The sequence below is a fragment of the Pezoporus occidentalis genome, unplaced genomic scaffold (genome assembly GCF_034315485.1).
Source record: "Pezoporus occidentalis ecotype Australia unplaced genomic scaffold, CSIRO_AGI_Poc_V1 ctg11, whole genome shotgun sequence".
Classification (NCBI taxonomy): domain Eukaryota; kingdom Metazoa; phylum Chordata; class Aves; order Psittaciformes; family Psittacidae; genus Pezoporus; species Pezoporus occidentalis.
In genome coordinates this window covers 9,185,242-9,206,513 of record NW_026912886.1, presented here as the reverse complement: position 1 = coordinate 9,206,513, position 21,272 = coordinate 9,185,242, and the positions used below count along the sequence as shown (strand labels likewise).

At 39.6% G+C, this 21,272-nt stretch overlaps 1 protein-coding gene and 1 long non-coding RNA gene across 5 annotated transcripts in view; one reads left to right on the top strand and one right to left on the bottom strand.

Moving 5' to 3' along the window:
• Positions 1–459: 459 nt before the first annotated feature.
• Positions 460–21,272, top strand: part of IL16 (interleukin 16) — a 46,555-nt gene continuing 25,742 nt past the window's right edge. Inside the window, exons 1-5 of one of the 3 annotated variants that reach the window (XM_062629958.1) lie at positions 460–596; positions 6,571–6,672; positions 11,552–11,586; positions 12,480–12,617; positions 16,193–16,595. In XM_062629958.1, the coding sequence (XP_062485942.1) occupies positions 16,227–16,595 (369 nt within the window). In that variant the 5' untranslated portion in view covers positions 460–596; positions 6,571–6,672; positions 11,552–11,586; positions 12,480–12,617; positions 16,193–16,226. Of the gene's footprint in view, positions 597–6,570; positions 6,673–11,551; positions 11,587–12,479; positions 12,618–15,567; positions 16,596–21,272 lie in introns of those variants that run through there. The other 2 variants (XM_062629967.1, XM_062629978.1) reach the window with 2 other exon arrangements.
• Positions 591–20,523, bottom strand: LOC134169474 (uncharacterized). Of its 2 annotated transcripts, XR_009966897.1 has the most exons (4): positions 20,367–20,523; positions 16,504–16,561; positions 13,975–14,113; positions 591–968 (listed from the first exon to the last, which is right to left on the bottom strand). It is a non-coding gene; the product is annotated as an uncharacterized LOC134169474 (long non-coding RNA). The 2 variants fall into 2 exon arrangements; XR_009966894.1 differs by lacking the exon at positions 591–968 and having other exon boundaries at positions 12,638–14,113.

The window sequence follows — 21,272 nt, the reverse complement described above, 5'->3', positions numbered from 1 at the left end:
GGAGGTGAAAAGCAATAAATGAATCATTTCAACTTCGGGTGAGAAGTTTAGGTGTTGTATTTATACCATGCAACTACATAAACACAGAATGAGCCAGTTAACCAATGAACTGCAGGAATGAGAAGCAATGAGATGATCTAAAACATTTTAACACATTTTCCATATATTAGCCCTTGGACTAGTTGTGTTTTGCTTTCTTAAAACAGACACAAGTCAGTAAACGTCCAGAAGGAAAGTCTGAGGTTTTACATTTCTGTTTGTGGTACAGGAAAAGGGTTACGATCTCAGTGGTTGATTCAGTGAAATAACATCTCTTTTATACACATCTGCCTAGCAAGTAGGGCGGTAGTTGGAAATACCCAATCTAAAGTATTAAAGATTTGCTGGCAAATAGCAAGGCATTTTCTGCAAAGGAAAAGTTATACTGAGTAGTCACTTTGAATGCTTAGGAGTTACAGTCAAATATCCAAACACTGTGGAGTTACACTGCATTTATTATTTTGTCAAGTATTTAACACACTGGGAATTGACTGCTGCACAGTTCATAACCAAGAAGGCATGATAACAGTGGACTTTTAAGAAGAGACTTGGCAAAGGTAAGTTATATTTTTATAGCAAATTATTTAGGCATCATGCAGTTATCTTTTTTTACGTCAGCATGTATAATTTTCAACTGTTTTAAATTAAGAATTAAAGAGAGGAGTAAACAAATGACAGGTAAACCAGAGGTGTTTCACAAGCTATGTTTTTGTCTATTTACTGTCGTCACTGTTTTGTTTTTAAATGATATGAGAAATTTGAAGTAACAATCAGCATTATGACTTAACACAAAGATGCTTTGCATGGACATACCTTAATTTAGGACACTTTCATTTCGCTGCACATTTGTCCTATTTCTACTGGCACATATAAAAGCCAAGTCTTTTGTGAGTTTGTAGCTTTCTTCAGTTTTGGAGGCCTCTGTAAACCTGCAATATTAGAATAGGCAGAAAAGAAACAAAATCACAAATCAAATGATTCATTACTCAAAACAATTTTAAATCAACATAATCTCTCTGACTGGCAGTTAATTTTCATAAATAAGAACTATTAATTAATTTCAAAATGAGATGAAAAGGAGAGGGGATATGGGCTTATTGCTATTCTTTTTAGGTTAAGCCCATTGTTTTTCCAGAATTGTTTATACTCTTTGTACTCATTTCAACTCTGCTGTCTAACTGCATAGTTTATTCTTTAAATATTTTATTTTTCTTTCAAGAAGCAATGCAGAAAAATGCATTTCTCCATGAGAACTGGATAGGGGTAGTAATCCTCTGAAAACACATAGATATTTCCAAACTATTTTAAAATTAAACATTAACATGATTATCCACTACAGTTTCAGAGCATAGTTCTAACCAAGACATCCAAATGCAATATTTACTTGAATCTCTGTATGAACTAGCCTATACAGGAAATCAGTAAATTGCTCCAGAGTCTCAGCCTCAAAGGGGATACGTATTTGTTTAGTCATATACTATAAATAACTTCTGTAGACTCGAAGCCTTGCCAGCATTATTAGTGCAGTGTTCACTTAAAAGTACCCTTTATTATGAGCCTCATTAGTAACTGATTTATACAGTATGAGCCTACAGGAAAAACATGCAGGCAAGCATAGCACACATATATTGATGTTGTATTATCCATATTGCCAGTGTAACCTCTGTTGTGGTGCTAGTACGCTCCGAGTTGGGCAGCCCCTTGGGAGACACAGAAGAGGGGTCCTGGAGCACCTTTTGTTGCTCCTATGCAGGGGGATTGCTGTCAGGGTGGAGGTGGGAACAACACACTCTCCTCTTCCCCCAGTGTACCAGCCTGTGGCTGTGAACTGCTGACATAAAGCTGGGGGCTTGCCAAATTGCTGCAATTTATGCTGAAGGGCTGACCCAACAGATGATGGCCTCTTCATCACTTTTATAGCTCTTTGCTATTAGAGAGCACTGGTGATGTGATCTGCTGCTGTTATTTGCCTAGTGCTGTTATAATATTTATGCTGTCTATATTACAGTATGACACACACTGTACACTATAAAATATCTTGCATGCTTTATCATATGGAATAAACTTTGTATGCAATGGATTCTGCATAATACAAGATAGTTTGGGGTAAAATATCATTACTTGACATCAGCAAATTCTTACTCTTTTCCAGGAGTAGCTGTTAATTATTTTGTTTATTGTCCCATTAAAAAAAATCCAAAACAAAACAAACAACAAACATTTAATTATCTTATAACATTTTTCATCAAGAGTAATCCCCATCCCATGCATCCAAGAAAAAATGTGACAGCCACAACCAATTTTCATTGATGAGGACAAGGATTCAGAAGTGATGGAAAGTAAGCCTATCCACAGTCAGAACAGCAGGTCACTATCAGAGCTGGAAGCAGATCTCCAGACTCAGTACAGTGTTCTGCCAAAAAATGAGCTGTGCCTGACTGTTACTGCTTTATAGTGAGTGGTTTGTATTAGATGTGGTTGGTAAGGTTCAGTTATATGTAACCCAAGATTAATGCTGAGCTTAAACTGACATTGTCAAAATCTGAACTTTTTGCTATGCTCATTTTATAAATTTGAGTCCAGAAATACAAAAAAAAATACTTAAAAAATCCCCAGCTTTAAAACTCTGTCCTTGTATGTGTTCCCCAAAAGCATAGGTACTCTTACCTCCTGAATGTGTGAGTGAAGTCTACTAAGATTCATTTCCATGAATTAAAAGACAAAGTTTATAGTAATTTTAAAAGATATTGAAGAAAAAGGAAAGAAAAGGAAAAAGGAAAACCTGGGTTATGTTGGTGGTGTCATGGTTGTCTTAGAACATGATTTTGGACAACCACTTGGGATTTAAATTCCAAAAGAGACTGTTTCTTTTCAGAAATCCAAAGGCGATAATATTAATTCTTCTACAGAACCTAGTAGAAATTTGACCTCCCTGAGCACATGTCTGCTCCCATGTCAGTGGCTACTCCCAGGACCAAGCTTATGGGAATACATGGCATCGTGAGTTCCTCAATGTGCTCTTTTAAACATTCACAGACATACTAGCTTTTTGTGCATGTCCAGACAGCCTTTTCCAGATAGTCAATTCACAAGACAGCCATGTCTCTGGAGGCAATCTATCACACAATTGAATCATGTAGCTGCTCATTCCCTCCTTCAGCTGCAAAATGAATATAATACCTGCCATCTGAGTAACACCAATTTCTTATGGATGAAGGTATTTGTCCTGGTTTCAGCATGACAGTATACCTTCCACTCCCTGATGCTATGGAGCTTAATTACTTACTATCTGGTAGCCCTGGACTACAGACACTGTGGACCTAACAGTTATTTTAGCCAACATTTAAATTGAGGTCATCACAAAAAAAACAAAGCAACCAAATATTAGCCCATGAAATAAAGCTCTTTGGTGCCTCCCGCTCCATGGTCTCCCTTCCTTATCTTCAGAAAGGGTGCTGAAGTAGTGCCAAGCAGTAATAGCCAAGTTTTTTTTGACAAACACAGAAATAAAGCAAATGATTACCAGGACACAGCAATGTTTAAAAGAAATGGTAACTAACCTGTGTAACAACCTGTCTGAGGGTGTAGCAAGTTTTCAAGATTAGTGGAATAATGCATTTACATTCAGATTTAGTGCTTATTCAGCTGGGGCCATCAGTACAGGAATTAGAGGTTAATTTTGTCTTTGAAGGTCACTTAGACTAGCTAATTACAACTACTTCTGGACTTGAAACCGGCGGTTCTTTAGAAAAAACAAAACCCAAGAGCGGGAATCCTCTCAGGATCAGGACTCTCTCAGTCACTAGCTCCAAGCTATTTAACATCAGGTACTGCTCAGAAGTTGCAGGTTGATTTCAAAACATGGAGGAAAAGTCATCTCTAAAGACACTAGATCCTAGACTGTTTAGGATGCTACAGCTGACTCCAGCACCTATTCACATCTATGAGAGTGTCATCAGATCTCATGAAGCACCAAAAACATTTTCAGTTTGTGTCTTACCAGGGGCTATTTATGTGACAGATTATACCGTTTCACTTACGAGAAGTTTATAAAATAATCTAGTCACATCTTGCTGTCAAAAATAATGTGCCAACACACACGTGGTGTGCATTCCAACTAAAGTTGGTGTTTAAAAGATATAGTTTGCAGAAGTTAAGAGCAAGAGAGCTGCCATCACAGCTTTGTACTGCTGTCTTCAACACCATAAATAAAACTATCCACTTGGCTTCATTCCAGCTGTCACAGGCTTAGAGATAAAGTAAAGCAGCATGAATGTGAAAGGTCCTCAAGACTTCCTTAGTTCAGTTAAGCAACAGCCTGTATTGAGTAGCTTTGCCTCTGCTGGCACTAGGAATGACAAATAATCAGAATTAGCTGCTGCTAAAGCCTTGCAAGTTAAAATGACAACTGTACTTACAATGTGGTAAAGTCATCTTCTTCAGGCACAGACATCCAAAAGAAGAGACTGCATAATTCATCAATCACTGGCAGTACTATTTAAAAATAAACAAGCAAACAAAACCACCCAACCAAAACCCAAACCCAAAAACTCCACAACAACCCCCTCAAAAAAAAAAAAAACAAAAAAACAACCCCAAACAAAACCAAAACCGCACTCAAACCATCAAGTCCAGCAAAGCCAGACAGGACTATGCATGCTATCTGTGAAATACTAAAGGATGGCCGCTGGCCATCATATTTGAGAAATCATGGCAGTCAGGTGAAGTTCCCAATGACTGGAAAAAGGGAAATATAACCCCCATTTTCAAGAGGGAGAAAATGGATGACCTGGGGAATTACAGAGCAGTCAGTCTCACCTCTGTGCCTGGCAACATCTTGGAGCAGATTCTCCTGGAAGGCATGCTAAGGCACATGAAAATCAACAAGGTGCTTGGTGACAGCCAGCATGGCTTCACTGAGGGGAAATCCTGCCTGACCAATTTGGTGGCCTTCTATGCTGGGGCTACAGAACTGATGGACAGGGGCAGAGCAGTTGATGTCATCTACCTGCACTTGTGTAAAGCGTTCAACACTGTCCCACATGACATCCTTGTCTCTAAATTGGAGAGACATCAATTTGATGGATGGACCACTCGGTGGATAAAGAACTGGCTGGATGGCCGCACACAAAGAGTTGTGGTCAATGGCTCAATGTCCAGCTGGAGACCAGTAACGAGTGGCGTCCCTCAGGGATCGGTGTTGGGACCGGTCTTGTTCAACATCTTTGTCGCTGACGTGGACAGTGGGATTGAGTGCACCCTCAGCAAGTTTGCCGATGACACCAAGCTGTGTGGTTCGGTTGATACCCTGGAGGGAAGGAATGCCATCCAGAGGGACCTTGACACACTTGTGAGGTGGGCTGATGCCAACCTCATGAGGTTTAACCATGCCAAGTGCAAGGTTCTACACCTCGGTCGGAGCAATCCCAGGCACAGCTACAGGTTGGGCAGAGAAGAGATTCAGAGCAGCCCTATGGAGAAGGACTTGGGGGTGTTGGTGGATGAGAAAATGAACATGAGCCGGCTTCAGTGTGCACTCGCAGCCCAGAAAGCCAACCGTATCCTGGGCTGCATCAAAAGGAGCGTGACAGCAGGTAGAAGAAGGTGATCCTGCCCCTCTACTCTGCTCTCGTGAGACCTCACCTGGAGTATTTTGTACAGTTCTGGTGTCCTCAGCATAAAAAGGACATGGAACTGTTGGAACAAGTCCAGAGAAGGGCCACGAGGGTGATCAGGGGACTGGAGCACCTCCCGTATGAAGACAGACTGAGGAAGTTGGGGCTGTTCAGCCTGGAGAAGAGAAGGCTGCATGGAGACCTCATAGCAGCCTTCCAGTGTCTGAAGGGGGCCTATAGGGATGCTGGAGAGGGACTCTTCATTAGGGACTTTAGTGACAGGACAAGGGGTAACGAGTTAAAACTTAAACAGGGGAAGTTTAGGTTGGATATAAGAAGGAAATTCTTTCCTGTTAGGGTGGTGAGGCACTGGAATAGGCTGCCCAGGGAGGTTGTGAATGCTCCATCTCTGGCAGTGTTCAAGGCCAGGTTGGAAGAGGCCTTGGGTGATATGATTTAGCGTAAGGTGTCCCTGCCCACAGCAGGGGGTTGGAACTAGATGATCTTAAGGTCCTTTCCAACCCTAACTATTCTATGATTCTATGATTCTACAACAGACCCCCGAGTTCAGTAAGACCAAGATCAGGCTTCTGTAGAAAGTGGTGCCTGTACCAGATTGTAAAATACTGAGCTAATTCTGCCACTGGTACTCGGATGGGCTAAACACATTCACCTCTTTAGTACTGCCATTCATTCATATCTGGCTGTTCAAGGAGTAAAGGAGGAGGCAATAGCAAAGAATATGACAGAATCCAACACAGACTCACAATGAAATGTAAAACCAGACAGGTCCATATGCACCTTTTATACTCAACTCATGAAAAATACAGAGAAAATTTTCATATGATATTTTTATGTAGAGTAAGTTCAATCATAATTTTGGCAATTGATATTTCTCCTTTCATTCAACCTAAAGGGCCCCTTATGTCAGCCTACAGTTCAAGGGAACATAAACCAAAAGGAATGCAAAGTCAGATGAAAAAGAAACAGTATGTGACTGGAAATGTGTAGAGAAGAGGTAAAGTCATAACTTTTTAAAATATTTGTTTTAAATTAGAATGACACCATACAGGGGAGCTCACATAATGTTTTTACTACTCTGGTGCACAGTTATAAACTGTGTATTGGTCAATGGCTTTTAAGAAAATGATGGACCTTTTCTTCAGTACCAGATATTTAGCAGCTTCATAGCTGACATAAATGTTCTGTCATGTTTCTCTAAACCCAAGATAATCTCTTACGTGTAGTCTATATACCCAGTACAAAAATAATAAAATAGCAAACACAACCCACAACACTGTTAAAAAGGTTCAATACTTTCTGCACCTCATACGCTGCACCTTGGCTACATTCAACGCTCCTCACATTTATAGAGCTGTCATTTTTCGATCCCATGCTCTGAACACAGTATTTATGTAGATGACACGGTCCACTTTTTCTGCAAACAAAGAATTGCACATATACAGTAACATATTCTTCACAGAGTTCTAGAATGTGCTCTCAAGATGAGGTAAATATACTTTTTGATGGATGTACACTCAGTGTTAGACCCTCTTCCATGGAAGTATATGAACAATATTTTACAGCTTATCTCTAAGGCATTGCGACAAATAAGGACACCAGAATAAGGTGTGAGTGCATGTCATGCAACACATGTTTTTGGAAAGATAAGGTCTAGGAACTCTTATAAACTCACAGGAAAGCAATTCACTGGAAAACAGTCTAGAATGCTGTAGAGTGGGACACTATTATGAAAGAGTCAGGTAATAAAGTTCACAAAAGGAAGTGGATTTTAAAAAATGGATCTGAAGAAGGAGATCCAACCATATGAAAGCTGAAGCAAAAGAAGAAAAGATAAAAGCATGTAGAAGATAGAAGATGATGTCAGTACAGAGGTCAATGAGAGAAGGATTCGATAGAGACTTGAATATCAGGATATTTTTCCTAGTTGTTGTACTAGGAACAAATCTTGGAGGCAATGAATTTAAAACAATTAAAAGGAAGTACATTTTTAGGTAACACATGAAACTCATTGCCTCTGGATACTCTTGAAATCAAAATCTTAATGGGAGCCAGAAATGGATAAATTACAGTTGCATTACACAGGATTCATTTCATCTTTAGAAGAAAAAAAAGGGTCTTTGTGTTTCCTGGCAAGAGTTAGGTACTAAGTGGTGAAAGGATTTAGAAAGTGATTTATCTAATTTGACATAATGCAATACTTATCCATTATGAGGCAGCTGTAGCTTCTGCTAAAACAAGGCTATCCAATCATAATGTAAAAACCTCCAACAATATTGGAATACGTACAAAACCTCAGAGTGCCAGCCTACTGTTACCAACAAGGTACTCAGAAGAAAATCTTCCTGAAAGCAAGCTCTCTACTACCTCTCTCATTTTTTACAAGGTAATCCTTTTGAACCAATTGCTATTAGCAAGAAGGAGAAGGATACTGGATTAACTGTGCTCATAGGGTGACTCAACATGCCATGTTGCTGTTTTGACGGAAGGGCAGAGTGAAAGTTGCAAAACCCAAGGCAGTGATGACTAATCCAGTCCTGGCTTAGCAGCAACGAGGAGATGGATTGTCCTGTGCGACATAACTGTTGTCTGGAATATGGCAAAATGTGAAATTTGTGACTGAGTTTAAGTCAAAAGTAATTAAACAGCTTGCTGAGTAATGTAAGGAAAGGACAAAAACTAGAACACTCCAAACTATTGGCTTGCTTTCCTATTAACACAAGTAATATTCAGAGCTGGGTGGAGATCAAGACCGAGGCTAAGTGCCATCATTACTTCGGTTTGCTTTGCCCAGTACTAATGTTCTGTTTAAATTTATATGCTCCTTTTTGGAAAAGGTTATCACCAGTAGCAACAGGCAAAATATTTAGTACTGAATAGCCTGCATATTTGTCCACTAGAATCCTAACCTTTGGATATGGAAAATAATTTGGGGAAAAGAAGGATCAGCTCCTGTATCTGTTATGGTTCCAGACACATCCTGGTTTTAGTCAGACAAAAAAGAGCAACTGTCATAAAGAATAAATTCAGTGGCTCCTCTATTTCCTTCTCCCACCTCCAATAGGCGCTAACTCCAGACATCAGAAAAGTTACTCCATTTTATGGTAACTAGTACCTTATCCCATGTCAGAAGTATCACTCTACCTGTGAACAGTACTCTTTGACTTTTATTCTGAAGCAAGAGTTGCTGCCCCTTCTGCATATTATTCCCTTTAACTACAGATATTATTTCCATCAACTCACATCTTTGGGTGAAATCTTTGTCCTACTGAAATCAAAGGCAAAACAGCTAACTTCAAAGTGCCCATGATTTCTGCTATATTCTTGTTCCACATATTAATTCTGCTCTAGGTTTTAAGTACTTCCTTTTATTTGTTTGAACTCTCTTCATTTTACTGCATTCTTATTTTCCCATCCCTCACATGAGAAGGCAGTAAAGAAACGCATCTGATTTTCCTTATAGTACCTAATATCTCATAAACCTTTATCTATACAGCTCCTTTCTATAAAGGAGAGTCCACATAATTTCAATCTTCTAATACAAAATTCCAGCCTCTGATCAGTGTTCATTGCCCTTTTCCTGGTACCACACCTTACAGCTAGGTAGTGAAGATTGACCACAGTATCCAATATCAAAGCATACCGTTAATGCAACATGGCAGGCACAGCAGAGGTTCTCTCTCTCCTTTTCCTTGTGGCTTCTAAACCCCTGCTTTTCTGTTCACCACTGGGCACTGAACAATTACTGTACAGAGACGATGGAAAAAACTGCAAAAGGTTAGAGTGAAACAACATGAAAAATCTGCCCCTCCTTGTGATATTTATGTTTCTGCTGCTAGCCCTGGCTGAGGTCCAGATTCTGAATGAACAAAACTCCCAGTGGCTTAGGCACTACAGTATTCAGTCCATAGTCAGGAAATGCAATAGCATGTGACAATGGGAAGAAATAAAAAAAATAAAAAATAAAAAATAAAGCTTTCCAACGCTTTTGAGCTTTCAGCTCAATCAGTTTGGATCAAAACTCAGGACTGTTGAGATTTTGTGTGAATGAGTTCTCTATTGCTAAACAAAAACATGTGTGTGCTACAGTGTAAGACAGTTAAGTGGTAAACAGTATGTGGCTTTGCTTCCTCATTGATATTTCATTTGTAAGGTACTAGCACTATAAAACCTCATTTTATGTACAAGGCCACTGTTGTCTCTATTCAAACACAGTAAAGAATTCTTTCCCAAAACACAAAGTCATCTCCTTACTTCTCCTCCTTTCCAGAAAAGCTACCTGATAACTGTTGTTCGCTACTCAGTGTCTTGTTCCTTCTACAAGATTAGAATTTAAAGGAGTTGTGTAATGCTCCATGTTTATTGCCATCCAGTGATCCAGGCTAAAACTCTGCTCTTTATGACAGTTTTCCTTTGGGGAACTAATATCCTGAGAACTTAATTGTTGGGATAACAGTGGCAAATTCTCTTCTTTTTGTAAAAAACTTAAAATATAAATTAGCCAATTTTTTTCAGGACAGAGTGTTTCAGGGCTCCTGTAGACACTGGGCAGAGCAGAGATTTCATCTTCACTTTTTCTCCCAGGATGTACATCATTCTCATGGGGCTGATGCTTGTATTCACAGTCCATGTTTTATCTACAAGTCACAGGACCAGTAAACATGAGATCATATCAGTGCAATATTTTAAACATATTTTATAATTTCTCTCTCTCTTTTGCAAATTTAGTGTTAGTCCAACTGATCCAGGACCTTCAAGCCACAGAACACATAAGGCAGGAGGTGTCTAAGCACTTTCCTCTTGACCATTTCCATGACCAGACAGGGCTAGGTGTAAAATTCAGGTTTCTGTTTACATTTTCCTGAAAAGTATAGTATTTCTAGTTTGTGAGGACATTCCAAAGGAGACTCACTATTTCAGTAAACTCTTTCAGAGACAATCGTTTCTTTTATGGATCTTTTTTAATTTGAGGGTAACAATCTCACTAAGTACCTTATCACATAAATTCATTGAGAGAAAGTAGGTTTCTGCAGCAAGATTTTATTTGTCAGTGTGAGCAGAACTCAAGATTGACAACTGGGGACTGACTAGGGACATGGCAGAAAGGTGGCTGCCTGCTTCCACAATTGATGGTTGCTGCAACTCAAGTAGTGCTTCATGAGGGGAGCTGCCACAGCAGTAGAAGAGACTGTGAACCATTTACTTTATAGCGAATGAAAAGTGTAATTGAGGCAATTTGGAATCTGTGAAATAGTTCTTATTTCCTGGATGCTCTATGGAAAAAAAACCCAATATTCTGAGTCCTTGATCAGGTTGGATCATAGAGCTGCAGTCTAGCCCGTAAAGAGGAGGACTGGTAGGTTTAAAGGTCCATGCCACTTCGTGGTGAACAATACAAGGGCTTGGCATTCAAAAGTGACTCCTGCTTTGTTTTGCTACTGGAGCAGAAGTGGTCTATGAAATTCTTACTAGCTTAAAATATCTGCTAAATATTACAAGAAACATGCTTGCCACCTCAGCCTCCAGCAGGATATCCTGCACTTGATTAGCACAGATTCTGGCTGCCCCCCTATCCTTCCCCCAAGTAGGTTTCACATGCCAGAACCCCATCAATCGTAGGATCGGTGAGCGATGGGTAAAATCAAATGACACAACCTCCTTAAATGGTCTTTTCTTCTCTGGGTAGCTGGGACCCTGCTGGAAACAGTTTCCCCAATACTGCATCCCATTGCTTTTGTTTATCTATCCTTGCTGACATTTTCTTCAATTAGGAAACAATAGCTCCGTTCCAATGTACTGAGCAGAATTACTGAAACCAAGTCACGTGGCACCACAAGAGTGTGTTTTCAATTATTCACTCTGTCTTTTTTTGCCAGGCCTATGAAGAGGAACAGCCTTCTGCAGGAGTCAGGTTTGTCTGCCTCGCTGTTGTAAATTCCTCCTTTTGAATTTTTATTTTAGGATTAGGTATTTTTTAATTTCTCTTTTTTTTTTTAAATTTATTTTTTAACAGTAAATTCAACTCCCCAAGAGTTCCTTACTCTTTATCAGAAAACTTCCAAATCTCTAGCTCTTCCTACTGCCTGGAAATCCTAGACATCTGCAATAATTCAGTGCTAATAGTACTGTTCAGTAATGAATCTGACAAAGATCATAAGATATAGATTAAAGTGGGACATAAGATATCATGCTGTTAGCACTTGGTAATGTAAAACTCATCTAGTTCTTGCTAGTCAATACAAGTTCTATCTTTCCTACTGTCTGGTTAACAGCATTCAGTCTGGGAGCTACACCAAAGTATTTGCATCTTGTAAATGCTTGGTTCAACATCCAACCAAAAATTTAAACCAAATGGGCACAGATCAAATCATGTATTTTGTTTGCAGAAGACAGACTGAGTTAGGGCTTTTTAGACTTAAAGCTGGAAAAATAAAGCTTGGGGAAAAAATAATAATAAAAAAAAAAAAAACGGAGAAGGAACATTTGGTTTGCATTACAAACCACAGACAACTTCCATCAGGCATGCTGGAGGTATAAGAATGGCAAAAGAAAATGACAAGCAGTGAGTGCACTGGAGAAAAAGATGAATGTTTTGGAGAACTGACTTTGAAGTAATTGTCCGTGCCATCGATACCTTGAATTAAATTTGGTGGAAGATGGAAATGAATCATAAAGCTTCTCTGGCACTTGCAATATTATTTTCTGTATAATATAACATTTCTGGATATTTTTATTGGAAAACTTATAGACTATGTTTTTGGTACCTCCTATATTTCTTCCACTTATGCAATCCTGAATCAGCAGCTCTGGAAAGGATGTTGCCTTATTTGAGACTTAGGCTGTGAACTAATACTTCAGAGCAAGAACAAGTATTTAACTGGAAGCCTTCAGGTCTACTGCGTTTATTTTCACCTCAGCCACTGCCTTGCTTTAAGATATTAGGTAAGTCATTCAGGGTTAAACTTGGTCTTTGAGCTGATGGAGCTCTGTTGGGGGTGGGGAGGAGGAAACAGTTGATGCAGCAGGGCAAGAGAGACATTCTCTCTGCACGAGGTAAAATTCCACAAGAGCATTGCATGGGGGTGGGATGGCAGAATGCACTTAAAGCAATGTTTCCTTCACTGTTTCAACAGGTGCTTATATGTGTTCCCTGCATCCCAGATACTTAGCATAGTCAGAGAGGCATCCCTTGGAGTATTTAGTACTGATGGCAGTGCTCCCTGTTTAAGCTCAGCAGCTTTAGGCAGAGCAAGAAAGGACTACTGCATCTCTCCATCCTTCATTCTAGCATGCTGGTCTCCAGAGAGCTGTATTTTGACCATTAAGCTATCAAGTCTTCTGCTTACCCATGTGCTTAATAGCTGTTTTCTAATTCTTTCTCTTTGGGGAAATAAGAGCAGTTAATGCTTGTACATCATTGAAATCCTTGAACGAAAAGCGCTTTTTCTTATAATTTACCCCTGTAGGCAAGTTTGTTTAGGTCTGAATGTGCAGCTTGGACTCATTTCTGATGTTCTTATTGCTAGTGTCTAATAGCAATCACTAGGATCACAGAAACAGTGCTGATTCCTATTGCAGATTTTCAAGGGATATGTATTCCAGACACCTTTAGCAAGCACCTTGTTTTTTTTTCCACCCAGGTTGCTGAGGATAGGTACTTTCAGAAGTTTCCCTCACCCTAGCCATCCTATTGCTTTTTGAACTCCACATTCTGGACTAAGGGGCCAGATTGCATTTTTACCTACCTTCAAACATACATGAAAAACAATATCAGGCTGTACAAGATTAATTGCCTAATTCACAGGGGACATTAACAGGGTTTTCCCAACACAAAAATTGCAATTAGGTACATACATATAAAAGACAAAGCTCTAGGCCTACCAAAACACTTAGAAAGTATATTACTTTTTTTTTTTTTAAATAAAGAAATGAAGAAAATCTCCAAACCTTGAAAGTCTTTGCATATTAGTAGAGATAAATGTCAGTCAGATTTTAACTAATCAACAAAAAAAAAGCATACAAAGAATTGTAAACTTGTGATGCTGAATTATACCACCACCAACTACTTACTTCAGTTCTCAAAATTATACTTCTAATATAACTCATAGCACTTTTCATCTCTGTACTTCAAAATGAATTACTACATAGAGGCTCTGAAAAGTAGGTTCTCTCAACAGTGCAGGAGGGAAGAGCAATCTTAGAAAATAAGGTTCCAAATCAACCACAAAGCCCATGTGTTAAAACTGAGCTCCATCTATATCATACCTTTTCCCATTCCCTCTGACCACTGTGTCCTTACACTTGGGTTCAGATGTCCTTTTATTCATCATGTGCTCTGTGTCAGAAGGGAGCATGGCTGTGCTGTTGGGCAGTCCTCCATCCACATAGTGGCTACATTCAGCCACGGTTGCAAATCTTGTTATTCATACAAAGAGACACTGATAAAAGAAATAAGTACAACATTCTATGTACTGAAGGGAATGGAGAATACGGTAGCTCAGTTTGACCCTGAAAGCTTCCCTCATGCCACTGAGGGTAAAGGTGGGAGCCCAGTGACTTCAGTTCCAATGCTCCTATCCAATGGGGTTCGACTCTCCCACAGGAGCAGAGGGAATCCTAAAGACACACAGGACAGGGGCAGAAAACACACCAGCTTTGTGGAATGTGACATGTTCTCTGGATACTTTCAGACTTGAACTTTGCCCTGGAATAGTGTCCTGCTGGGAAATCCAATGAGTTCCAATACTCAAGGAACAAGTTTCTAAAGTGTTAGGGATTTGGAAAAGAGACAGCAGGGAGCAGAGCACTATTAGGACTGGTATGATGGGAAATACATTGTGATGGAAGGCTGCAGGAGCATTACCTATCAAAAATACCAGAAAGAACTGCATAAATAAACACCTTTTTTTTCCTTGGGAGATGAAGGGACCTCATTGCTGCTCCTCATTGCACACTGAAAAAGCTGTGTGAAAAGTTTTTTCTTTTACAAATTCAAATGGCTTCAGATTCACACTGAATTGTGTATCTTTCCAGCAGTACCATAAAACTCCCTCAGACAGGTACTCAGTGGCATAGTGTTTATAGCCTGTTTTTGTTTTCCTCATTACTGGGAGGAGGAGGAGGAGAGTAAGGGAGAAAATAATACTGCAGATTTATTATAAGGTTGGCTTGGCTTTATGATATGAATCTGGCTTGGTCAGAACTTGCAGGCCTCTGTTGTAGTTGTAAGAATCATTTAGAAAATCTGCTTACATTAATTTCTGTATCACCAGTGGCATTTCAAGTACATAGTGCTTACATACCTACTTAATTCTGCATAGAAGCAGAAGAAAAGCCCAAAACAAACACAACAACCCAGTTTGGAGCACAATGTACACACCTTTTCTCTCAATAGTATACCTGAGAAGTGTTTTTCAAATTACATGGATCTTCAATTTTGTATATAACAACTACAGCATCTTTGATTTATGCAAATCCTTAAGTTTCAAGAGGCATTTTTTCTGGAATGGCAGCATACAGTATCAATTACGTACTGCAAAACCAATAAGAAAGTGTGTGTAATAAACATGATAATAAAAATTAAGTTAGAAAGTCAACGTAACTAGGCTTCCTCTTGCTGAATTTTCAGCACTGACATACCTACCAAAATATTTCCAGAAGACTTTTTCTGAGAGAAAAAGCAAACAGTTTAACAAAGCTCCCCTTTGTTATCTTAACATGCTCATGACTTACAAAAGCTCCAACTTTTGCCATATTTTGACTGACTAGTATTTCTTCAGTTTTCTTTTAATTTTGTATGCTGAATCATACATCGAAACAGACCATTTGTAATGGGACTCTTTCCAATTGATATACTGGATCTATATTCCTTTATAGACTTCAATCCCTAATCAGATATTCACATCTTAAGTGCTTCACTGGATCTCTTTGTTACTGTTAAATGCACGGTCTTAAGTGAGGTCTGGTCTGCAAAGGTAGGAGTTTTATAGCAACCTAACATTCCTTACTCTCTCATGCCTAAGATCTACTTTTGCTAAACCACTTATAAATCAGATGTGCCAGGCAAGGAACTTAACCTCAACAATTTGATTAATCTTTGAATTGCAGTTGTTTCATGAATCAAACTTCAGAAGGAGCTTCGTCTTTCCAAATAATATTAGGAGGATAGAGTAATGCTTTAAAGTGTCTTCCTTTTCAATTTGGGATTTCAACATGCAAATTCAGCAGAAGCCCAAAGCGAGCAGCACAATGGAAACATGAAAAACATTTATTAGAAGCACTCCATTGTGCTTGGGGAGCATGGAAAGAGAATGAAAAGGTGAAGGAGAATTTAGTAGAGCACTGCACAGAAACAGAATTAGCAAGTCATAAGATATCACGTGGCTGTTAGCAGACTGAAAGGCTCTGTTGATTCGATTTATTCATTAGGGCTTTTCAGTAGTGTAGGTTATTAAGTGGGAGAAAGTGGGGTATATTACAACTTACTTTTTATATTTCCTTTCCTGGAGGATATTTAGCACCAGAGAAGCGGAGAAAGTTTCTGAAACTATCATGCCTCATAAATGGGAGAACGATAGGAAAAAGAGCAGCACCACCAGCTCTCTGAAGATGGATCGAAAGAGCAATGCTGGGAACAGGAAGTCAAGAAAGTTTCGCTCCATTTCAAGATCACTTATACTTTGTAATGCCAAAACCAGTGACGACGGGTCAAGTCCTGATGAGAAATATCCTGATCCCTTTGAGAGCTCTACCAGCTGGGGTCAGGAGGACTTTGATTGCTGTCCTAGAACACAAGTGCCATGCACATCAGAGACAGAAGACAGCCCACCTGATCCTCCACACGTGATCACCAGCACAGTCCAGTCCAAAGCTGCAGCAAACGAGAACTGCAACAACATGAGAAGAAAGTTACTCACTAAGGTAGGCAATTTGGTGCAGTATATTGTAATGTTTCCCACTGCAGCAGCTCCTAAATGGATTAATTCATACTTTGCAGGAGTACAAGATTTTACTTCTCTCTTTCAGCCCCAGTGAGCCTGCAGTGTTCCTGCTCTGTATAAACAGCATGAAAATGTATTAGCTTCCCTGCTGTTTTGCTGGAATCAGTGCCTGCTAGGCCACTCTCAGTGTATTCAGACTAGCACAGCTGGTGCTTTCTACCTGCAATATAGTATTCACTTCAAAATATAAAACTGCCGCCATAGTAAAGTACATTTGTAAAGTGATGCCAGGAGGTCTCACAAACTGTTTAAGAATGAATTCATAATTAATATTAAGAAAGACACAGGAGATTCAGCAGGCAGATGTTCTTTCTCTCTGATTAAGTAAGGAGGTAGTGATGGTTCTAAAATCACCAGCAATAACACTTTTTCCTAGAGATGTAAAAAGTCTTAACAGCCTCATATTACAACACTATTCTTTAATCAAGAAGTAACTATGTTAACCTGAATCTGAATAATTTTTCAGTCTGAACAATGTATTTTAGATGCCTTTAGAAAGTTCCTTTTCAGGAATTATCTTGGTTTTCTGACAATCCTGATTTAGGAAAATATCATATTTTTTTCTACTTCCTCTCTGTCCGTTGGTGTGATGCATGACAGGGACCTCACTGTAGGTACGACATGTCTTTTAGCAGTTTGGGTCCTCATGACACCTCCCTTATTATATGGCTTTTACCTGTGTGAATAGTGGTTAATGTGAAAGAACTGATTCTTTTGCTAAAATATTTCTTATATTATTTATATTATTTTTACAAACCTTTAATAGAAATTGGCTAAAACTAGACTTCTGCATCTAAATATGGAGAGCAGAGTGCCACCAAAAATCAGAATCTTCCCTTACTCCTTGAATTTCTTGCTAATGGTCACAGCATGCAGCTCAATAATCCAAAGGCTGCAGCAGTAAAGAGTTCCGGATATGAGATGTTTCAGCCTCTGGCAAAGTCCCAGCATAAGGACAAAACCAAGCCAACTTTCTATTACATTCTGACAGAAAACATAAACAAGTGACACTGACCCAAGTCCTAGAACACACTCAGTCACCTGCAAAACCATACCACTTCCTCCCTTTTGGAAATAGTCCATATGAACTCTGCTGATTTCCTTCAGTGACTGAAGAAGGAGCTGCTGCTGTGATGTCCCCCCTCTTTTAACAAACCTGAAGCACCTTCTCAGGCCTATGTCAGCTGCCACAATCTATTTGCTTCCGTACCTCCAAATATGCAGGGCTCCAATATCTGTTGTGATTGATACCCATATGAAACTACTCAGTATCTTACTGCAGACTGTAAGTTTAGACCATTTGCTTTATAGCTGGCAAGCAGCTCAAATAAGGATCTTGGGAAAAAAGCAAGTCTCATAAGTAATGCCATTGCAGATGAAATACAACTGCTAAGTGTATAAATCCACTCTTAGGCTGTTAGTGTCACTGAACAGGATGGTTCAGGATCATGGATGAGTGTTGACATAAATTAGTCAGCAACTCAGTTTGTTGCAGCAGCATGTGGGTTGCTTCGTGCCACTGTCAAAAATGGGTACATTAAATTCCCTCTCCAGAGCTCTCATAGCAATATAAACCTTCTGAAATGCTATTTGCTAATCTTCCATACCTTCCAGAGTCATGGATCAGTGTGTGATTCTAAAAAGTCTTATCTCAGAATGCTAAATAAGATGAACTTTGGTAACAGCTATACTGACCTTACTCTGCACTACTGTTGCTGAGGCTTTGCCCTGTGGTATGAAATCAATGATCTCTATCTTTCATGTGGCATGAGCCTATCAGGAAAATCTTCATGTACCATGTGTCTTAAAGTGTTTAAGTTTAAACCCTTTCTCTTTAAGAAAGGAGTCAATAAGTATATTTCAAGTCCCAGCATAACACTCGCTCTCCCCATGTGACACTTCAGAAATTCATGATGTGTGACTCAGAGCTGAAGGATCCTTGTCTTTGTTCAGGAAAATTGATTCCATTCTTTCTGTGGTGTTGCTGAGGATATTCCACTATTCTTCTGCTTTCTACTGCCTGCAGTCCTAAAAGCATGACTCTGAAGGTGCTAATAACTCTCACAGAACTGAACCATTTTATTTTTGCTGTCACACTGTAAGGAGAGAAGAATGTTTGAAAGTGCTGCATGATTTAATGTGCCTTGTGCATTTCTTCTCAAGAGCTAAGGGGGAACCTGGTACATCAGTATTCCACATACTAATTCCTCTCTTCTGTTCAAAAAGCTTAAGTATCAAAGCTTAAGCATCTGAGACATACTCTCATGTATGGAATTCACCATAACCATGAGCAAATCAGTGTTTCAGGACTTATGTATATGTATTAGAGGTGTTTTTTCCTGATTTCAAAATCTTTAGTATCCCAAAGAATATTTCTGTGTCCCTTACTAACAGTCTGAGAAACTAGGTTCTATTTACAATACGGAAATGACAGCTAAGAGGAGGATTTTTGAAGAGAGAGCACCTATGCATCATGACATCAATTCCTTTCATTTCAGTCTGCAACGGAAAATGTTGCTGTAGCCACTGAGGGAAGCACTGCAGCATGAGCACAACCTATATTAAACTACAGAAAATCACCACAAACACTTTGTTCTTACTGTACTACCTGTAGAAAAGACTTTGAGCTGGAACTCAGATCTTATCTCACAAAAGAGAATTTCAGAAGGCTGAAATTCTGATGATATAACAGGTGGAAGGAAATAAGGTTGAGACAAAACTTAAATAGAAGCTCATTCACCATTATTTAGCAGTTCATTATATTCATGGCAAAAACCTCAGTGCTCCATCCATGTGAACTATGCAGTTACTTCAGACATTTGGATGACCAGATGGCAATTCCCACCCTGCCAAGACACGGCCAGTTTAGTTCACACAGGGCCTTGTGTAACAGTCCTTAGCTGTTATGTCCTACTTTAACCTCAGCCTATCCTACTGCCACAGATATCTACCTCACTTTCCTGCTGCAGTCCTATTCCCAGTAATTTTTTTTTCACAGAAAAGCTGCCACTGTGATGTACAGAGAATGGAATTAAACAGGAGACAATCTGGGGAAAAGGAAAAGGAGATGGTAGAGAGAGTGTGGAATTGCAAAGACAGGAAAAGAGAAAACGGTTATGGGATACTTTAAAGCAAGTGAGGAAAGAAAAAGTCAGGAGCAGCAAAGTACATCACATAACTACTACCCACTTCCTATCAAATGCCACATTCTTCCTTCTTGCTGTCTCTGTGTCCTCAGCATCTTCTGTGCATTGCATCAGCAGCTTCATTCATCTACCTGTTCTCAGCAGGAAAGCAGCTAGAGATGTTCCCACTAAGGACTATCATTTAATAAACTTCCCAGCCATCTCTCTCCTTCTGCTTGTCTGATTGTACAAGAAAGCTGTAGAAGTACATAATGTGCACACCCAGGAAAAGAGAAGCTGTATCAAAATCTTAGAGCACATAACAACTTTGCCTTGTGAGACAGCACCTGAGAAAAATCTCAGTCCAATCCATTAATCTATACATCCTCTTCAAAGTATCTCATTATATATTCTAAAGATCAAAGATTCCCCTCCCTCCCCCATCTCTAATGTACTGGCAGCAACTATGACAGCAGATGAACAGCCCTTTAATTCATTCGGTTTCTGTGTTCCAGTGTTCACTCATATTGCCTATTGTTCATTGCATCTAGAGCACCCAAAATTACCTGGGTGTCATCTGTTCAGCCAGCTCCTGGACCACTTAGCTTCCAAGATTTGGTGTGCTTAGTCTGGTACAGACAGAGCTGGAAAGTCAGTGTGTCAGTGTATAAACAAGCAGATCTCTTTTATAGTTTACTTCTCACAGAATCAGCTATATTCAAGTGGCCTGAAAGGAAAACATAAAAACACTGTGAGCAGTGTCTGATACCTTGTGCACCAACACAGCAAACCCTGGAAGATGTCTGTGCCTGCTCATGTCCCTACAAAGCCTGAAACTATGCCAGCTGTAGGGAGAACACACAGGATTAGATAATATCAACTTCAGAGAAGAGCAGTCTCTGCTGGGCTCGAGAGCTGCTTCAAGCAACATTCCATTACCTCTTCCTTGCACCACCAATGCCCTGGGAAGCACCAAGAGTTACCAGCCAGAGGGGGTAGTAGCAGTGCTGAAGTAACATCTAGAATACACTGTAACAGGGAAGGGCTGACTACAGGAACTTTGGATCCAAACTGATCCGACTGCATGGTTTCACTCAGTTCTAGAGACTTCGTTATTCTTGCTTCTTTTGGTCCCTGACCCTCTGTTTGAAGGACAAAGATAATTTTTCTCCCTTGGTCACCACAGAATATAATTTCATTAACTCACTTTTATGCAAGTACCAGTTAGCTGGCCCTTTGGTACCAGGACAAGTGTTACAGCAACAGACCGTAAGGTCTCTAACATGAGCCTAAGGGCAGGATGGAAAAAACAAAGCCAGGAGAGGAGACTGCGTTTATTTAGGCATTCATGTGTCCTCCTCCTTTTTCCTACTTGTTCTCTCCCTCTGTCTTCCTGGCCTTCTTGCTTTTGGGACACTGGGGCCATGTTATCTCCAAAGTAAGTTGGGGAAGAGGCTGCTATGCTAAGACAG